Source organism: Camponotus vicinus, unplaced genomic scaffold (assembly GCF_025532165.1).
Source record: "Camponotus vicinus isolate PSW18456_S1 unplaced genomic scaffold, iyCamVici1.0 SCAF_7, whole genome shotgun sequence".
NCBI lineage: Eukaryota > Metazoa > Arthropoda > Insecta > Hymenoptera > Formicidae > Camponotus > Camponotus vicinus.
The window spans coordinates 14,320,260-14,340,499 of NW_028141979.1; the positions used below are offsets into that span (position 1 = coordinate 14,320,260).

The 20,240-nt window shown below is 30.9% G+C and overlaps 2 protein-coding genes across 5 annotated transcripts in view; one reads left to right on the forward strand and one right to left on the reverse strand.

The window, feature by feature from the left end:
* LOC145974535 (putative multidrug resistance-associated protein lethal(2)03659) overlaps nt 1-20,240 on the forward strand; it is a 338,604-nt gene that overhangs the window by 24,671 nt on the left and 293,693 nt on the right. The window lies entirely within an intron of this gene.
* The window catches only part of LOC145974539 (odorant receptor 13a-like), a 42,449-nt gene continuing 30,921 nt past the window's right edge, over nt 8,713-20,240 (reverse strand). Inside the window, exon 6 of the mRNA XM_083104442.1 lies at nt 8,713-8,763. Within this exon, the coding sequence (XP_082960568.1) occupies nt 8,713-8,763 (51 nt within the window). The remainder of the gene's footprint in view (nt 8,764-20,240) is intronic.

Consider the following 20,240-nt stretch of genomic DNA (forward strand, 5'->3'; position numbering starts at 1 on the left):
CTCTCCTTGGTTTATTAACATACTGTTTTATATCTAGATTCAACATTAGGTTTTGCAATTTCTTTGTATAGAACGAGTCTACCATAAAGTCTATATTAAAATCACCCAATACCATACAATCTCCCTTTATTGTTAATTCCTCTACTATATCCTCTAAAAATCTAACAAAATCACCGTGTGATGCACTCGGTGAATGATAAACTACCATTATCATACCTTTATACAATTTTTCTTTTATTTCTATCACAACACACCAGCAATTCGAATCATTTTTTTCGTCAATAATATTTCATACTTAACATCGTATTTTAAAATAGTATAAAATTGCTCCTTTTGTATTTTTATTTTCTGCATCGCATCTAATTATACTATAACCCGAAATATTCATCTCACTATTTTCAATTTCAGCAATCAATCTCGTTTCAGATAATGCAGACAATTGCAGATTTCAATCTCTTCATAATCTGATGAAGAAAAAATGATAAAAGAAAATGATAAAAGAAAAAGTAAATATCAAGAATATAGCTATGGGAATAATGAAATTAAGAAAAGGAAGCAAGGGAACAGTCATTCTGGGTTATGAGACAGAAGAGGAGGTGTATCTCATCTTTATGCGCTAGCAGACTTTGCACATTTGTATATAATATTAACTCTTCTTTCTTCTGTGATTGCTATTTCGCATCCTTTCAGCCGGCTCTCCTCTTCTCCTCCTGTATCGCCCTCCTGAATGTTGAACATTCCAGATCAAGCGCATCGTGCTCATCACTTATCTTCAAGTTGTATGCTTGAATTTTAAACATACAGTTTACACATCTCTTCTTGATTTCCCTGCATTCAAATGCTTTATGCTTCCCGGCACATTTGTGGCATGTTTCATCTCGAGTACAATTTTTCGCAATATGAAAATAACCTCAGCATTTAAAACATCTTTTAACATTAATATGATTAAACACAGGGCATTTATTCCATCTTACATTTAGTTTTCCTTTCCTCAATATTAATTCATGTGTTTTTTTATCTGTTTCAATTATTACAGAACTTTCTTCCTTTTCTCTTTTTCTATTTGCTATCATCATTTTTCTTCTTTTTAATTATACTCTTCACAATTCTCATTTAAAATCCTTCATTTGCCGTCAATTTATTTTGTTTTTTAATTGTATCTATTAAATTATCATCATTCAATTTGATTTCCTCTTCACTAATAATATTGACAATTTTTATCTTCGGTTTTATTTGCGATGACTGTAACCTTGAAATTCTCACCTAACTTGGTTTGTACCATAGTCTTTAATTTTTCCATCTTCTGTTCTGTCTCACAACCTAGAATGACTGTTCCTTTGCTTCCTTTTCTTAACTTCGTTATTCCCATAGACATGTTCTTGATATCTACTTCTCATTTTTTTTGTAGCTTCACTTTCCTGTTACATCTTAGGTTTAATAATTATAATATTTTCTTTTTTCTTCTCTTTCACTGCTTCACTATAGCTTCTTTGTGTTCTTCCAAGGGGAGCGTTAGCGCCTCCTTGTATCATTCTTCTAAAATCTTCCATCCACTCTTGTTTAATATTTCCCAATTCTTCTTGTACTACTTCCTTAATCAGCATCTTAACTTCTTTCTTGCATGCTACTTCATCTTTCATTTCTTTCACTGTTCTTACAATCTAATCTATTTTTATTTGAATCATCATAAATTATAGTTTTATAGTCTTATCATACGGATGATATGCTTGTTTGTAATATGTTTTCACATAACATTCTTTAAAAGTATTAGAATTAATTTTAAATAAAACAGAGTAGATGAATCTGATAGATTTTTGACGCTGAAAACAAATCTGGCCGCAGGATTTTTCCAGCACTTTTTCGAGTAATTTATAATTAAATCGTCTATAAATGGCAATTTCGGCAAGTTTCATGAATTTATTACGGAAGAACCTAAGTTTTTGAAATATTTCTGCCAATAACATCATATAATACTAGTCTTCACTTTTCAAATCCATTTTTAATTGCCGCTGTAATTTTTTTTGCTGAGATATACAAATATGGTTATAAGAAAGTTTATGTTAAAAAAAATTTACATAGCCATCAATAAGACAGATCCACCATCTTGAAATTTAAAAAGGTTTACATATGTCAGGTTCACACAGTTGTTCAAAAAAGTTCTTTAAAAATATATCTAATACAGTTGTTACACATTTTGATAAATTTTTCTAAATTTTATACCTTTTTATTATGTCCGCCATATTGAATACGCTATTTTTCAAAAAATGACATACGGCGTTCCAAAATTTATGTTTTTACTCAAATTTTTATTGTGATAAGACAGAGAGATAATACGGATGAATTGGAGTGATTTATTGGATCACTATGCATGACCAGTTTTATAATTCGTATATATCAACGAAAAAAAATCATGCGGTAGCAATCGAAAATGGATTTGAAAGGTTAAGACTAATACTATATGATGCCATTGGCAAAAATATTTCAAAAAATTAGGTTCTCTCATAATAAATTTATGAAAGTTGTCGAAATAACCATTTTTGGACTATTTAATCACAAATTACTCAAAAACCTGACGTGCTGGAGAAATTCTGTGGCCAGATTCGTTTTCAGCGTCAAAAAATCTAGCAGATTCATTCATACTCTGCTCTTTATAATTAACTAAACCTAAAATTTTACAGGCCTGTGTTATTATTATTATTATTATTATTATTATTATATTTTTTTTTAATTATAAAGGCATATTACGATGTATTAAAACATGGTAAGCATAAATGCAGCTTATCAGGATAATCATCATAGAATGTTAATACTTTTATGGTACGATTTCTTGTTGATTATGTAACAAACTTTTTAAAATAACAAATTTTGCAATGTTACTATTTTTTATAAACTTTGAAAAGAGGATTATCGAAAAATATCTTTACGCTGCGTAGGTCGTATACGACCCACGGTATAATAATTGTACTATACATGATGTTTAGACATCAATATACAATTTTACAAAAAAATTTTTCAAAATTCTCATTTAAATAGTGAAAATTTCACAATGGCTTGAAAGTTTATAGTGGAGCGTATGCGATCACGTAGCACGGAACATGTTAATAGAACCAACTGATAATTTAACTTTCAAAATAGTTTGTTGATGTTTTTTTACGATATTTGAAATTTCTTTTTGAATTCTTTCTAACCTTCGTAATGAGATATTCGTGCAAGGGTCTTTCATTCTCCGGAAATTGAACAAGGTTGAGCGCGAAAAAGCGTTACAAAATGGATCAAATTGGTCCCGACAATCGAAAGTATATTAAACGTAACAGTCCATCAGAGTCTCATTGTCAGAGAGATTTCATCTTTGCCGAAGTGTAATTCACAAAGCATGAGATCCGATAGAGCACTGAGAGAAAAGTGTTTGGTATTTACAACTATAATTGCATAGTTAAATAATTATAGTTGCAATTATCATTTTTATAGTTATTGTTACTATAATGTTCGTAAAAACAACTTTATACGAATAGTTCTGCCAATCAAGGTAAAAATTTTACTATAAATTATGATAATGTGAAATATTAATATAGTAAAATATCAAGTAACATATGGTAAATTAAATAACTATTTTTTATAATCTACACAATCACAATTATGATAAATGTAACTATATTCTTGACATTTGTTTTACTATTTATTATTTTCCAATCTGTTTACTATATAAAAGGTAAACTATATAACTATAAAAGGTAAAAAAAATAATCATATATATAAACATTTCTGTGACTATATTAACAGTTCATTTAACTATATTTTTAACTGCAAATTTATACTATAAATATCATTGAAATTAAAAAGAGATATGTGACACGTGTTTCTTCGTTTGCCGCTACGCGGCGACACCAACAATGACTAACTCGAATTCAATTTTTCATGAAATGTGTATAAAGGACTGGTACTAAGACGAAGTATAAAGTATATTTTTTTTCCTCTTATGAGTAGTAATGCCAGAAAGAGGACGTTGCTCACACGTACATTAGAGAGTCACATACATGTGGTGCACAGAGCGCTCTTCCTAGCATCATTGTTTATCAGTTTATATAATATATATTATATAATTAAATTCTTCTTAATAAAATATAGTACCGGAAACTTTTTTTATAATTGAACGTTCCTTATAAACTATAAAGTTATGAGAACCACATACATTGTTAACTTTTAATTATATATAAAAAATATAATATTTTACTATTAATATAAGTACAATTTTACTATTAATAATTTTACTATTCTATATATATATATACATATATATATATATATACAGGGCGATCCTGAAAAACATTATGTCTTTAAAATGACGTATTCCTGACACCATTCTAAGACAATTTTTCCTTTACCAAAATTTGATTTGAAGCGTAGTTTTTGAATTATGAGCAAAAATAGTTAGTAAATCACGCGTCGGGTACAGAAGGCAGGCAGGAGCGGCGCGGCGTGCCGCGAGCGCGGGCGCAGCTGACCGCCCGACGGGTGATTATCACCGCATGAGTCGCTAACTATTTTATCTTATAACATAAAATTATGCTTTAAATAAAATTTTGGTAAAGAAGAAAATGTCTTAGAATTACGTCAGAAATACGTGTTCCTTAAAATAACGTTATTTTAATAATGAAAAGTTGTTCCGGATCGCCGGCCGTCCGACGTTGCAATCAGCTGATTGCTACACGCGATGTGTGTATGGCGGAGTGTGTGCGTAAGAGAGAGAGAGAAAGAGAGAGAGAGAGAGGGAGGGTAGGAGGGACAGACATTCATACACACGCACGCACTTTTTTCTCGCTCTCTTTCTCTCTTTTACGCAACACTCATACACTCTCTCATTCAGTCTCTCACTCACACTCTCTCGGTCACTCACTCACTCACTCACCTGCTTACTCACTTGCTCACTCACCTTGTAGCAGCGTAGCGAATCTTCATGCTATGTATTGTTGTTATCTGCTGCACGGTTATGATTGCTAGAGATGCGCGACACATCGAAATTTTTTCGATTATTAATCTCACACTCGATTGACACAATACAGATTACACGATAACGAGTTTACTGTTTATTCACTCACTATTGATTTATCGATACCAAAAATTACTTTCAAAGAAACGCGAATGCAAACAACACATGACTCGACGCGAAGCGACGGACCGCGGAGACTGCGCGACCACAAGAGTTATGTTGCCAGAAACGCGACACGCGACATCTAACAAACGACTTGCGCGTGGCGCGTGATTGACGCGAGATAAGACGAACGATCGGCTAAAACCTTCGCATTGCGAATGCGGTAGAAAACATGAAACGTATAATGACATACTTAAAAAATTAATTATTTATTATAAATAATAACTATTTCTAATTATAATAAATAATTATTATTTATTATTTTTAATAATTATTTAATAAATAATAATTTTTGGTATCGATAAATCAATAGTGAGTGAATAAACAGTAAACTCGTTATCGTGTAATCTGTATTGTGTCAATCGAGTGTGAGATTAATAATCGAAAAAATTTCGATGTGTCGCGCATCTCTAGCAATCATAACCGTGCAGCAGATAACAACAATACATAGCATGAAGATTCGCTACGCTGCTACAAGGTGAGTGAGCAAGTGAGTAAGCAGGTGAGTGAGTGAGTGAGTGACCGAGAGAGTGTGAGTGAGAGACTGAATGAGAGAGTGTATGAGTGTTGCGTAAAAGAGAGAAAGAGAGCGAGAAAAAAGTGCGTGCGTGTGTATGAATGTCTGTCCCTCCTACCCTCCCTCTCTCTCTCTCTTTCTCTCTCTCTCTTACGCACACACTCCGCCATACACACATCGCGTGTAGCAATCAGCTGATTGCAACGTCGGACGGCCGGCGATCCGGAACAACTTTTCATTATTAAAATAACGTTATTAAGGAACACGTATTTCTGACGTAATTCTAAGACATTTTCTTCTTTACCAAAATTTTATTTAAAGCATAATTTTATGTTATAAGATAAAATAGTTAGCGACTCATGCGGTGATAATCACCCGTCGGGCGGTCAGCTGCGCCCGCGCTCGCGGCACGCCGCGCCGCTCCTGCCTGCCTTCTGTACCCGACGCGTGATTTACTAACTATTTTTGCTCATAATTAAAAAACTACGCTTCAAATCAAATTTTGGTAAAGGAAAAATTGTCTTAGAATGGTGTCAGAAATACGTCATTTTAAAGACATAACGTTTTTCAGGATCGCCCTGTATATATATTAATAGTATTGTATTAAATTGTACTTATATTAATAGTAAAATTTATTATAAAATTATATTTTATATATATATATATATATATACAGGGTGGGCCATTTTAATCTATGCACCCAAATTTCTTTGTACCTAAGACAGATACGGAAAAATGATTCAGACAAAAGTTGTTTGGTTTCGAGGGGGCCATAAGATGGTATCATTGGTTTGACCTTGAAGAGTTATTTGAAGGTCACATGAAGGTCACCTTCAATTTCTTAAATGGAACCTACTATTTGTCATTGCATATTCTTATAGCTTATCTCGAGAGCTTTCCAAAACACTATAATTAAGTACTTTTTTGTTAAGTACTTTTTGAGTTATGAGGCTTGAAATAATTTCTTAATTTTACATAAACCGTAAAATATCTTGTAAAATATTCATTTTTCGATTATCTTACCTTAATACTTTTATGTACAAAATAATGAGAGGAATCAATTGGTGTAAAGAAAACACATAGTTGTTTTTAAGAAAAAATATGGAATTGTTAATTGCAAATTACATATTTTTTCTTCAAAACAACTATGTGTTTTCTTTACACCAGTTGATTCCTCTCATTATTTTGTACGTAAAAGTATTAAGGTAAGATAATCGAAAAATGAATATTTTACAAGATATTTTACGGTTTATGTAAAATTAAGAAATTATTTCAAGCCTCATAACTCAAAAAGTACTTAACAAAAAAGTACTTAATTATAGTGTTTTGGAAAGCTCTCGAGATAAGCTACAAGAATATGCAATGACAAATAGTAGGTTCCATTTAAGAAATTGAAGGTGACCTTCATGTGACCTTCAAATAACTCTTCAAGGTCAAACCAATGATACCATCTTATGGCCCCCTCGAAACCAAACAACTTTTGTCTGAATCATTTTTCCGTATCTGTCTTAGGTACAAAGAAATTTGGGTGCATAGATTAAAATGGCCCACCCTGTATATATATATATATAAAATATAATTTTATAATAAATTTTACTATTAATATAAGTACAATTTATTACTATAGTATATAGTTCCTTTTACTTTCATTTTAGTTGTTAGCATCATATTTATAGTACCACTTACCATGTAAAAATGACAGTTATGTGTGTACCAACCATACGTATAGTTGCATGAAAATATTAATTTCACAATAACAATAATATATTATTGGATTTACTATAAATCACACTGTTAAAATAACTATATAAATGTAGTTGCCGCCAAAAATAACTATGTTTTATAGTTAAATTATGATAACTGCAAACATATTTTTCTCTCAGAGATTCCGCGGTACGCGAAAAACCGCACGTTACAACGTGATAAAATTTAAACAACTCAATTTATAAAACTCAAGATTTTATTTATACAGAATATTTATATAGAAATTACATATCTAAATTTAACATTTCAAATAGATGTAAAAAACACAACAAATTTCGCTCATTCGAATACTTATTTGTTTATTTTTAAACAATTAATTTAAAATCTGGAATTCTTTGCGTTGTCCAAAAATTAAACTGATAAAAACACGAATAAACATGCATAAGTGTGAATTGTTATTTAGTATAATTTGAGTTTAAAAGCTCTTTTATTTTTGCTATTAAATAATTTAAAATTTTTTTAAATAGAAGAAAAAATATTTCGAATATTTTTAAAATTTTTTACATATTTGAGTGCATTATTGTAAATTATATTAAAAAGTCATAAAATTTGTGTATAAAAGATTTCTTGATACTTTCTACTGCCAAACATTTCTTTATACATTTTATCTCGATGATATCCATTCAAAGAATGTCGGTTTTATCGGTTGTAAAAGAATGTTTCAATCGTTATAATGAAATAGAACATTTATAAAAAATATGTTTCTTATTTATACTATACAACAAAGGTTCATAAAAAATCAGGAGATAGGATATATTTATTGGATAGTTATAAGTTATGTGAAAAAAACAACTACAATCAATCATCAATTATTGTTTTTTAAACAAAAATTATATTTTTTAAATTCATGTTATGAAAGTTATTGAAAATTCATATTTACGAATTTAGATTTATGAACGAATTCATATCTATGAGTTCAAATTTGGATTTTCATAGTATACGATATTAAGAATCAAATAAATTTAAAGAAGAAGAACGATATCATTAATCTTCTATTTTAAAAATGTCTGCATTCATTTTTTTTCGAGAACAATATATCAAAAAAAAGAAAACAAAATTTTTTAGCATTTTTCATTCATTTTTACGTGTATGAAAAATTATTTTTAATTTTACTTTATTATAACTTCTGTGTTTATATGTGATAAATTGATAAATAAGAAAATCAATATATCCATTGTAATACGCATAAAGTATGAATACTTTCTAAGTACATATATTTCTATTCGCAGTATACAAATTTATTTTCTATATTATACGTGTATATGCACTTTTTTATAATTCTTCATAATAGAGTACGCAACATCGATAAATATGCCAAAGAAGTTTTGATAACCTATATTAATATAAAAATTTAATATTATATATATTTTGATTTAAAAAATTATTTAATTAAGAAATTTATAAACTTAGGAAAGATTCATTTTTAAATTGTCTCAAATCTAAAAAGAATTTAGAAAATAGAAACATTTTTACATAGACAAAAATTATATGTACATTGTAAAGAAATAACATAAATTCTATTGTAGAGTAATATAAAGAGTTCATTTCTGAAAAAAATTTAAGACAATTTAATATAAACCTTTCTTATATAAATATGATATTAAAAATAACTATAAAATAAAGATATAAGAAGCATAAAGTCAAATAACAATTGAATCAAGAGAAAGACATAAAAAGATTTGATTAAACTTCAATATACATATTAAGATACAACAATATATAAATTTTCGGTTTCCAATCAATTTTTTATTTATTTTCAGCAAAATGATATCGAAAAATAAAAAATATTGTGCATAAAATGGTCAGCTTCACGGATTTCTTTATCTTGATTTTAATATTGTTAGTCATTATCTTGAGTTAGTCTGACTCAAAATTATACAGAGGTCATACTTGAGAAATTATAAAGCATTTGAATAGCATTAAAATATAAAACATTAAAAATAAGAAATAAAAAAAATATTTAAATAAATACGCCACACAGAAAAAATCATCTAATATCTAATAAATATTTAATGTCTATATGAGGTCCATATTCTCTACAGATAACTAGTAGATGTATATATATCATTCACATATCTATATCCACTAAGTAGCTACCAAAGATATCCACTAAATATACACATAGTATTCCACATATCTACACAGAGTTGGGAAGTAACGCGTTACTTGTAACGTCGTTATCGTTATCGTTACTTTTTTTCGGTAACAATCATTACTTTTTTCTGTTTGTAACGGTAACGGTAACGTCGTTACATTTTTACAGTAACGGTAACGAATTTAACAGTTACTTTTATCGTTACTTTAATTCTGTAATCCTGGATAGTATCTCCTTAGTAATTGAAAAATCTATTCCTATTACAACAGTTTGCAAATATTTTGGAAAATTATATACATGCATGATGTTTTTCTCTGTATTCATAAATCTAAATTTTCTAAATTACAATACATGAAAAATTGAATATGAAGAACATCAATGATGGAATAATTTATAATTATCGAATATATAAAAGTAATAATTATATTTTAAAATCAATTACAGTAAATACTATAAAATAATAATTATATTTTAAAATAAATTAATTTAATTGTTGTATTATAAAAAATAACGAAAAGTAACGAATCGTTACTTTCTTAGTAACGGTAACGATAACGAGTTACTTTTCAAAATTAGTAACGAGTAACGGTAACGAGTTACTTTTCACGAAAAGTAACGGTAACGGTAACGCGTTACTTTTTTGAAGTAACGTTCCCAACTTTGTATCTACATTCACACACAAAAAATATGGAGCACTAAATTTTAGCACAATTTTTTACAAACATCTTTTAATAGCAATAAATCATCGTATTGAGACGAAACAAAACTCAAATTAAAGCTTGAACATTTCTTTTAAAAAGCAAGAAACACAAATTTGAATAACAAAAAATGTTTTACAAAATGGCGGACGTTGAAGATAGACTTTGAGAAATGAGAAACAAATTTTTTTTAACTGGTACAAAAATTTTACAAAAATTTTTGTTTCCTGATACAAAATGTATGGGTTTTTAAAAACTCATTCATTTCCTAATAAATTCATATTTTAATCAATTTTCTACTAGATCTTTTCTGATGAAGTTATATCTCGTTTTGAGGAAAGATTTAAATCTGACCGTCTCTACATGAAGCATCTTGAGTCGAATTACACTTTAATTTTTTTTTTTGAAAAAGTTCCATGATAATTTGCTTCTGAATTGCAGATTTTACAAGGAAAGTTTCATTTTGTAACATTTTCTTCAAAACGGTATAACTTTATCAAAAAAGATCGTAGAAATTGATTAAAATATGGATTTGTTAAGAAATAAATAAGCTTAAAAACATTTTTGTACCAGAGAACCGATTCTCCTGAGCAATGCAACAATTACAAAAAAAATTTGTTTTCTATTTCTCAAAGTCCATCTTCAGCATTCGTTATTTTGTAAAACATTTTTTATAACTCAAATTTAGTTTTTTTAGTTTTTAAGAGAAATGTTCAAGTTTTAATTTGAGCTTTATTTTATGTCAATATGGTGATTGTTTGCTGATTTATTGCTATTAAAAGATGTTAAAAAGTTTTGCTAAAATTTAGTGGCTCGTTTTTTTGCGTGTTCTGAGTGTATATCCACAAGTAGCTACCAAACCCACACGGAACAAAAACCTCTAATGGATGTCCACTAGACGTCTACCACGGAGATTCGAAACCTTCATTAGATGTCCATGAAACGTCCCGTAAACATCTATTAGACATCCACAGTTCCGCATTTCATACCTCCATTCGACATCCATTAGACGTATTCATAGATGTCATATGTACGTTATATGGAGTAATTATAGATATTGAATGAAGCGTTCATGGATGTCATATGTACGTTATAGGGAGTAATTATAGATATTTTGTGGAGCTCTTATGGATGTCAGATATACGTTATATGGAGTAATTATAGATATCTTGTCGAGCTTTCATGGATGTCATATGTACGTTATATGGAGTAACAAATAGATAATGAACGGATCATTTTTGTTTATTGGCCGGGCATTTACTTGTCCGACTTATATAATCGATTTAATATCTGAAGTTCCTCTATTGAAACTGTATCAGAAATTAGATCGAAGTAATACTTTTAATTTTATCTATCGCCTTTTGCAAGCTTTATATAATTCTCATGACTAAAACTCAAGTACGAGAAAAAGAGCGCACCATAGCGGTAAACGAACGAACTAGCGCGATTACTGATTTTACAGTGAAATTTTACTTCCACTGACTATAATTATTAGTGAGATATAAGATAAAGTAACAAAAAATAATATTTACCAATACTAGGAAAAATAATTAATAAAAATTATTTATGTTAAGAGAAATGTGTACACATCTATCATACATCCATAACCGACGTCTAATGGACATCCATGATGAATTTACAAACGACATCTACCGTGGAGATAATATGGATTTCTATTAGAGATCCATTGAACATCCACCGTGGAGATAGAGGTCATATGGAGGTATGGAGGTTATATGGACCTCCAATGGATGTCATGTTCCGTGTGGGTAGAGACATAGTTGTATGTAGAAACCTGCCATATATTCATAACAGATGTCCAATAGACATCCATGATGGATTTGTAGATGACATCTACCTAACCATGGAGGTAATATGGACTTCCATTGGAAATCTATTCAATATCTACCATGGACATAGATGTCGTATGGAGTTCTGGAGGTTGTATGGACGTCCAATGGATGTCAAGTTCCGTGTGGGAAGATATCCAGTGGATATTCTTATACATCCACGAGCTTTGCGCCTCGCCACTAAGTGGCGAAAATGAAAGTGCCCGAGAGTGGGATCTATCTAAGGCAGTATATAAGGCCGCCGCACAGGTCCCGCGAGTCATGGCTTATCAGTCAAAGAGCACATTAGCTCGAAAACTGTTATAGAAGCCATCTCTTCCTCTTTTGCGAGAGGAGCCCCAGAGCTCCAAAAATTAACCGCAGACGGTTAATTTTTTTCATGACGAATTCCGTCATATATGTATCATAGAAAATAGAATAAATATTCATACAAAAATAAATATCAATATATAATAATAAATGTATCTATATTAATAATAAATGTATCTATATGTATCCATATATTCACTGAATGTTGTATGGATATTTATAGAATATTGGTTACATATACTGTAGATATTTCTGAAACTTCGAATTGCGGACATTTGGATATCTACATCTCTAATAACTGTTTTCCATGTATTTGTGGATAGTTCCTTAATGCCATTAAGAATATCTAATGGATATCTAATACCAATTATTTTCTGTATGGGACGTAGACGCGAGAAGGACGAAAGAGACTTTTACCTTACACCGCAACTCCAAAAAAATTCCAACTTAATCGAAATTTAGATAAATATTTATTTTTATTTATTTCCTACTAGCAATAACTTTGATCTGATCTGACATACAGGATGATTCTGAACAAACATTTGTCTTTAAAATATTAAATTCTTGAATGAATTCGGAGACGATTTTTCCTCTTGCAAAATTTTATCCGGAGCTTAGTTTTTAAACTATAAAGGAAAATAGTTAACTAATTACGGAACGAGTACGAGGTAGGCAGGGACGGCGCGATATAAGCGATTACGTGGGGCGCTCGCCACGATTAGCTGATTGCTATACGCGATGAGTGTAGCAATCAGTGTGTGTGTGTGTGTGTGTGTGTGTGCGTGTGCGTGTGCGTGTGCGTGTGTGTGTGTGTGTGTGTGTGTGTGCGCACATTCACACACACACACACACACACACAAATCGCGTATAGCAATCAGCTGATCGCGGCGAGCGCCCCACGTAATCGCCTATATCGCGCCGTCCCTGCCTACCTCTTGTACTCGTTCCGTAATTAGTTAACTATTTTCCTTTATAGTTTAAAAACTAAGCTCCGGGCAAAATTTTGCAAGAAGAAAAATCGTCTTAGAATTAATTCAAGAATTTGATATTTTAAAGACAAATGTTTGTTCAGAATCACCCCTGTATATTATCAAGGTTATTAACCTGATTAATCCTCAAAAAGTTTTAGCCGTCACTCATTGTTTGTTAAAAAAATATAAATTATAAAAGAATTAAAAGTATAAATTATAAACAAAAAGGTTTCACGATTTATGTGTACTTTTTGGACAACATGTATAATAACATGTATAAATCTCCTATCACACTAAAAATATAAGGTGGTGTGAGATGTACCTCGCTTTGCGTGAAAAGTTGCAAGTTCATGTGGAACCATACAATAATAGACTTCGTTTCGCATTGACTGCAGGGATGGTGTAGGATGGACCTCCATTTTGCGTGGAATGTTGTAAACTATATGGAATCGTACGATAATAAAACCAATAAGTATACAATATAATTTCACATGAGTTTTCGATTTTTCGCAGGACCCACTCCACACTATTTCTGCTATCAGTAAGAAACGAAATCTATTATTGTACGGTTCCACATAGGTTTACAGTTTTCCACGCGAAACATGGTCTATTATTGTATAATTCCACATGGATTTTCCACATGAAGCACGATGTTATTATGATGTTATTATGATGTTTATATGTTCTACAGCATATTTACAAGCATAAAAATCATATTCTTATGGAAAAGTCTCTCCCTCGCCGACATCTCCATTCATCAAATAAATGAACCTATTAAGAATTCTATTAAATGCACATGGTATCAGAAAATTATGTGAAATTCGTGAAAATTCTTTCGTTTATAACTTTTCAATAAAAATGAGTGACTGAAACTTTTTGCGTGTTACTCGGGGACATGACCTTGACAACATATGTCAAAATTATTGAAATCAGAAGATTTCTGATAAGTAGAAACTTATCATTTCTATTTACATTTTCCAAATTTCAATGCTTTATAACTTCTCAATGAAGTATGATGCATTTTGAATTAGGATGACTTAGAGCGCTGACTTTAATAACGTATACTAACGTAAGCTCAAAATTGTCCATGAAGTTGCTCATTTTATATATATAATTATCAAAAATGTATTTAAAAAGTGCACAATATTCCACAACAATACGGAAAATAATTAGATATCTACTAGATATCCTTCATGGGCACTAAGGATATCCATGAATATACGAAAAACAGTCATTAAAGATGCTGTAAATATCCAAATGTCCGCAATTCGAAGTTTTATAGATATCTACAGGATATGTAAACCAATATCCGGTAGCCATAAAAAAAAATTAAGCGTAAATTAATCGTCTGCGGTTTATTTTTAGAGCTCTGGGGCTCCTCTCGCAAAAGATAGAAGAGATGGCTGTTATAACAATCTTCGAGCTAATGCGTTCTTTGACCGATAAGCCATGACTTACGGGATCTGTGCCGCGGCCTTATATACTGCCTTAGATGGATCCCACTCTCGGGTTAGGCGCTTTCGTTTTCGCCACTTAGTGGCGAGGCGCAAAGCTCGTGAATGTATATGAATATCCACTGGATATCTTTGGTAGCTACTTGTGGATATACACTCAGAACACGCAAAAAAAACGAGCCACTAAATTTTAGCAAAATTTTTTAACATCTTTTAATAGCAATAAATCAGCAAACAATCACCATATGGACATAAAATAAAACTCAAATTAAACAGTCCTTCTAAAAAAAATCAAATTTGAGTTACAAAAAATGTTTTATAAAATGACGAATGCTAAAGACAGACTTTGAGAAATAGAAAACAAATTTTTTTTTAAACTGCTACATTGCTCAAGAAAACGGCTCCCTGGTACAAAAATGTTTTTAAGCTTATTTCTTAACAAATCCATATTTTAATAATAATAAATTTTCTACGGTCTTTTTTATTAAAGTTATACCGTTTTGAAGAAAATGTTACAAAATGAAACTTTTGTTAAAGTTATACCGTTTTGAAGAAAATGTTACAAAATGAAACTTTCTTTGTAAAATCTGCAATTCAGAAGCAAATTATCACAGAAAACTTTTTCAAAAAAGAAATTAAAATGTAACTCGACTCAAGATGCTTCACATAGAGATAGACGGTCAGATTTATATCTTTCCTCAAAATGATATAACTTTATCAAAAAAGATCGTAGAAAATTGATTATAAAATATGAATTTATTAGGAAATAAATAAGCTTTTAAAAACCCATATATTTTATCAGCAAACAAAAATTTTTGTAAAATTTTTGTACCAGTTAAAAAGATTTGTTTCTCATTTCTCAAAGTCTATTCAACGTCCGTCATTTTAAATTATTTTTTGTAAAATACTTTTTGTAACTCAAATTTGTGTTTTTGCTTTTTAAAAAAAATGTTGAAGCTTTAATTTGAGTTTTGCTTCATCTTAATACTATGATTTTTCGCTGATTTATTGTTAATTGAAAGATGTTAAAAAATTGTGCTAAAATTTAGCCCGTATTTTTTGTGTGTGAATGTAAATATGTGTATATCTAGTGGATATTTCTGGTAGCTACTTAGTGGATATAGATATATGGATGTTATATATACATCTATTAGTTATCTATAGAGGATATGGACCTCATATAAACATTTAGACGTTTATTAGATATCTATTAGATAAATTTTTCCGTGTGGGCATAAATTTGCAATTTTCTAAGCGAGGTATATCCCACATTTCAGACACGATTTGGGTTAGGTTATATCTTCCGGAAATGGAACCTTCTACAGAGGGGCGAACACACACTCACAGTATCCACACATGTACTTTGAGAGACGAAATGAAATTACATATGAACACATATTTTATCAAATATATTTCTTCTTAAACATACATGGCGTCGTATCCTATTTATTAAATTCGTTATTAATCTTTTAATAAATGACAAGCGATGTTAAACTAAAACCTTCTGAAGATTATTCAGAAAGATGACCTCCGTAAATGTAAACAAAAAAAATATAAATACACATGTAAGATATAACAAAGTAAGTATACAAATAAGTATAACATTTCAAAATTGCATATCTCAAGAACCAAGACAGAGTGTCGCAAAATTCCAATGGCATATTACTTAAGAATGTATCCCCTACAATATATGTCGAAATGAAAATTATTTATGTTATGTAACTTAAAGTAAACATTTATTTAAAAATCGCTCGAAATTCAAACAGCAACTGTGTCTCATGTTCATTAAAAGTCTCAAAAATTCTTAGTTACAAAAGTGAGATACTAACAAGGGAAGGTCACAGTTAGAGGCGTGCAAATCTGCTCTCACTCCCACTCGTTCTCGACAGCGAGACTGGATTCTCGAGACTCAGATTATCGGGAGCGCTGTTATCGAGAATAGAGGCTCGAGAACGAGCGAGTCCCGAGTCTCGATGCTCTATTAGACGGAGTGGGGGTAGATTTCTATAAATATAAGAAAAAATGTAATTTGCAATTAACAATTACATTTTCTTTTCGAAACAATTATGTGTTTTCTTTATACCAATTGATTCCTCTCATTATTTTGTATATAAAAATATTAAGGTAATATAATCGAAAAATGAATATTTTACAAGATATTTTACGGTTTATGTAAAATTAAGAAATGATTTCAAGCCTCATAACTCGGAAAATACTTAATGAAAATTAACTTAATTATAATGTTTTGGAAAGCTCTCGAGATGAGCTACAAGAATATGTAAAAGCATATAGGATGTCCTATTTAAAAAGTTGGAGGTGATCTTCACGTGATCTTCAGGTGACTCTTCAAGGTCAAACTAATGGCACCATCTTATGTCCCCCTTAAAGCCATATAACTTTTGTCTGAAACATTTTTCTCTAAATTGCTTCGTTTCCGAGATATAAATTTGTAACACTTTACGTGGGCCGCCCTGTATATATATGTATATAAATATCTATATAAATATATAAACAAATACCTCATACATGTAGTGTGTGTAATAAATGTATGTGGTGTTAGAAAATTACGTTTCAATCACTAAACATTTTTCATTGAATATCTCAAAAAGTATAAGAGACTGCCAAGTAAATCAAACAGAAAAATCAGCATCCTCACCCCTACAACATATGTAAAAATCAAGATTATAGGCGAGGTGTCCGTTAATGTAAATAATTACTATATATTATAATATTTAATATTTAAAATAGGACATCAGGCTCCAATTGTCTTAACTTTGACATATGTTATAAAGATCATGATTCTGAATAATCTTCAAAAGATTTTACCCGTCGCTCTACATCTAATCTTGACCCTCGTTGAAAGTGAATTTTGCTTCATCTTATAAAGGATATGCATAGACACAGTAGGTTCCCTACGGGGAGATTCCACTTCTGGAAGATATTCTAATTCAAATTTATTTCTGATATACAACTAAAATTTGACTTGAATAACGTTACATAGTCCATAAATTGCATCGTGTTTTCGTATTATACAAAAGGAAGTGATTATATTTAAAAATATAAAAAAATAAGCTATTTGATTTCTTGCTTTCTTTTCCTTATAATGATATTTTTATGTGTCCATGGAACAATCTCAAACGCGCGTGACACAATCGATCAGCACATATTCACACGCGGCATTCGCGCACTCGTAAATAATAACACGATTTTAAAAAGAACAAAGAAACTTTAATAGCTACTAATTGTAAGATTATACACAAGAACTCAGGAAATTCGTAAAATACGTCGCGGATAAAAGTACAGCTTGACAGCTGGACCAAATTTCGATGATCGTCGTTGTTTGGCAGTAAACAATCTCTTGACTACGAGATCCGGCAACGGTAGGGCCGTAGCAACTTGAGTGCGTAACAATATGTTTGTTTATTCTCATATACAGGGTGTTCTAAAAAGGTATATCAAAAATTTAAGGAGATATTCCTCACACCTGAAGGATGAAAAAATGTTATATGGACATAGGTGCGGAAATGCTTATTTCAGGAGTTATATTGAAAATACTGTTAGCTGTATTACTTACACAAGGAAAAATTTAGGATTAATTATTGTAGACGACAATCGTTTAATTAGGCTTATTTACATTTGGTTTTAATGTGACTTTGAGTATGTTACAATAAATGTTGAAAATGTTCACCGTCCATGAATCGATGCGTCGACGTGTCACTGCTTGTATTCAGGAAAATGGTGACCATTTACAAACATTTATTGTAACATACTCAAGGTCACATTAAAACCAAATGTAAATAAGCCTAATTAAACGTCTACAATAATTAATCCAAAATTTTTCCTTGTGTAATACAGCTAACAGTATTTTCAACATAACACCTGAAATAAGCATTTCCGCATATATACAGGGTGATTCTAAATAACTTTATGCTTTTGCAAAAACATAATCTTGACCGAATTCTAAGACGATTTTTCCTTTGGCAAAATTTCGTCCGAAGCTTAGTTTTTGAATTATTAAAGGAAGTAGTTAACGTATGACGGGTCGAATACAAGAAGCAGGCAAGGGTGACGCGATTCACCGTCAGACGCGGGTGCTTACGCGGGGCGCCTGCTGCGATCAGCTGGTCGCTATACACATACATACACACATGCGAACACATACATTCTCTCTCTGTCTGTCTGTCTGTCTGTCTGTCTGTCTGTCTGTCTGTCTGTCTCTCTCTCTCTCTCTCTCCCTCTCTTTTATTCGCTCACTCACCTGTAATTTTTTTTTTTTTTTTTTTACAAGAGAGGGGAAAATGCATTTTATGCATACCCACCGGTCGATCCAGTGAGTTATGTGGGACTCGAGTACCAAGTCGAATTACCAACTCGGTACTCCCTACCCACTAAAAACCCCTCTCTTTTCACGAATTTCCTTTGACACACTGTCCCTCTGACTTCCCGAGATCTGTTTTCACATAACGTCAAAAAGTAGTTATTATTACCTTGTTCGATGACTTTTGATGTATTGCTGTAATTGCTTGAAGGAGAAATGAATTTTCCGATAGATCGTACGTTCTCAAATTTAACGTAGATATCACGTTGCAAAAGACAAGAAATCCACACTAAATTATCAACTGAAAGTTTTTCTCCTTTCATGAACTGTATTCTTTTATAAACTTTAACGTAATCACATTTATTTACTCACTCGATGAGACGAGAAATTTACTAATGACTCTCACTAATCACTATTAATCACTGTCGAATAATAACTGTTGGCGATTAAAAATCATTCGATGAAAGAAACACGCGCGGACACGTTACTACACGACGCGACGACGCGACAATGCGACGATAATTACTCGGCGACTGCAAGCAGTTTTTTGTCATGGTAGGTTGCGGTAGGTTAAGATACTACTGGCGCAATCAAACGCAATCATGTGTTCGATTGAAGAATGCGGTAAACATAATAAACATTTAACATATTAATATTATTATTATCATGAATGTGTGTGATATCCATACATCGTATATCTATTTAAAAATTAATTAGAATAAATAAGTGTTTTTAAAATATTTATTACTTTTACTATTATCATATAAAATATTAATATTAAATATTTATTTAAGATAATAGTAAAAGTAATAAATATTTTAAAAACACTTATTTAATCTAATTAATTTTTAAATAGATATCATACGATGTATGGATATCACACACATTCATGATAATAATAATATTAATATGTTAAATGTTTATTATGTTTACCGCATTCTTCAATCGAACACATGATCGCGTTCGATAGCGCCAGTAGTACATTAACCTACCGCAACCTACCATGACAAAAAACTGCTTGCAGTCGCCGAATAATTACCGTCGCATTGTCGCGTCGTCGCGTCGTGTAGTAACGTGTCCGCGCGTGTTTCTTTCGTCGAGTGATTTTTAATCGC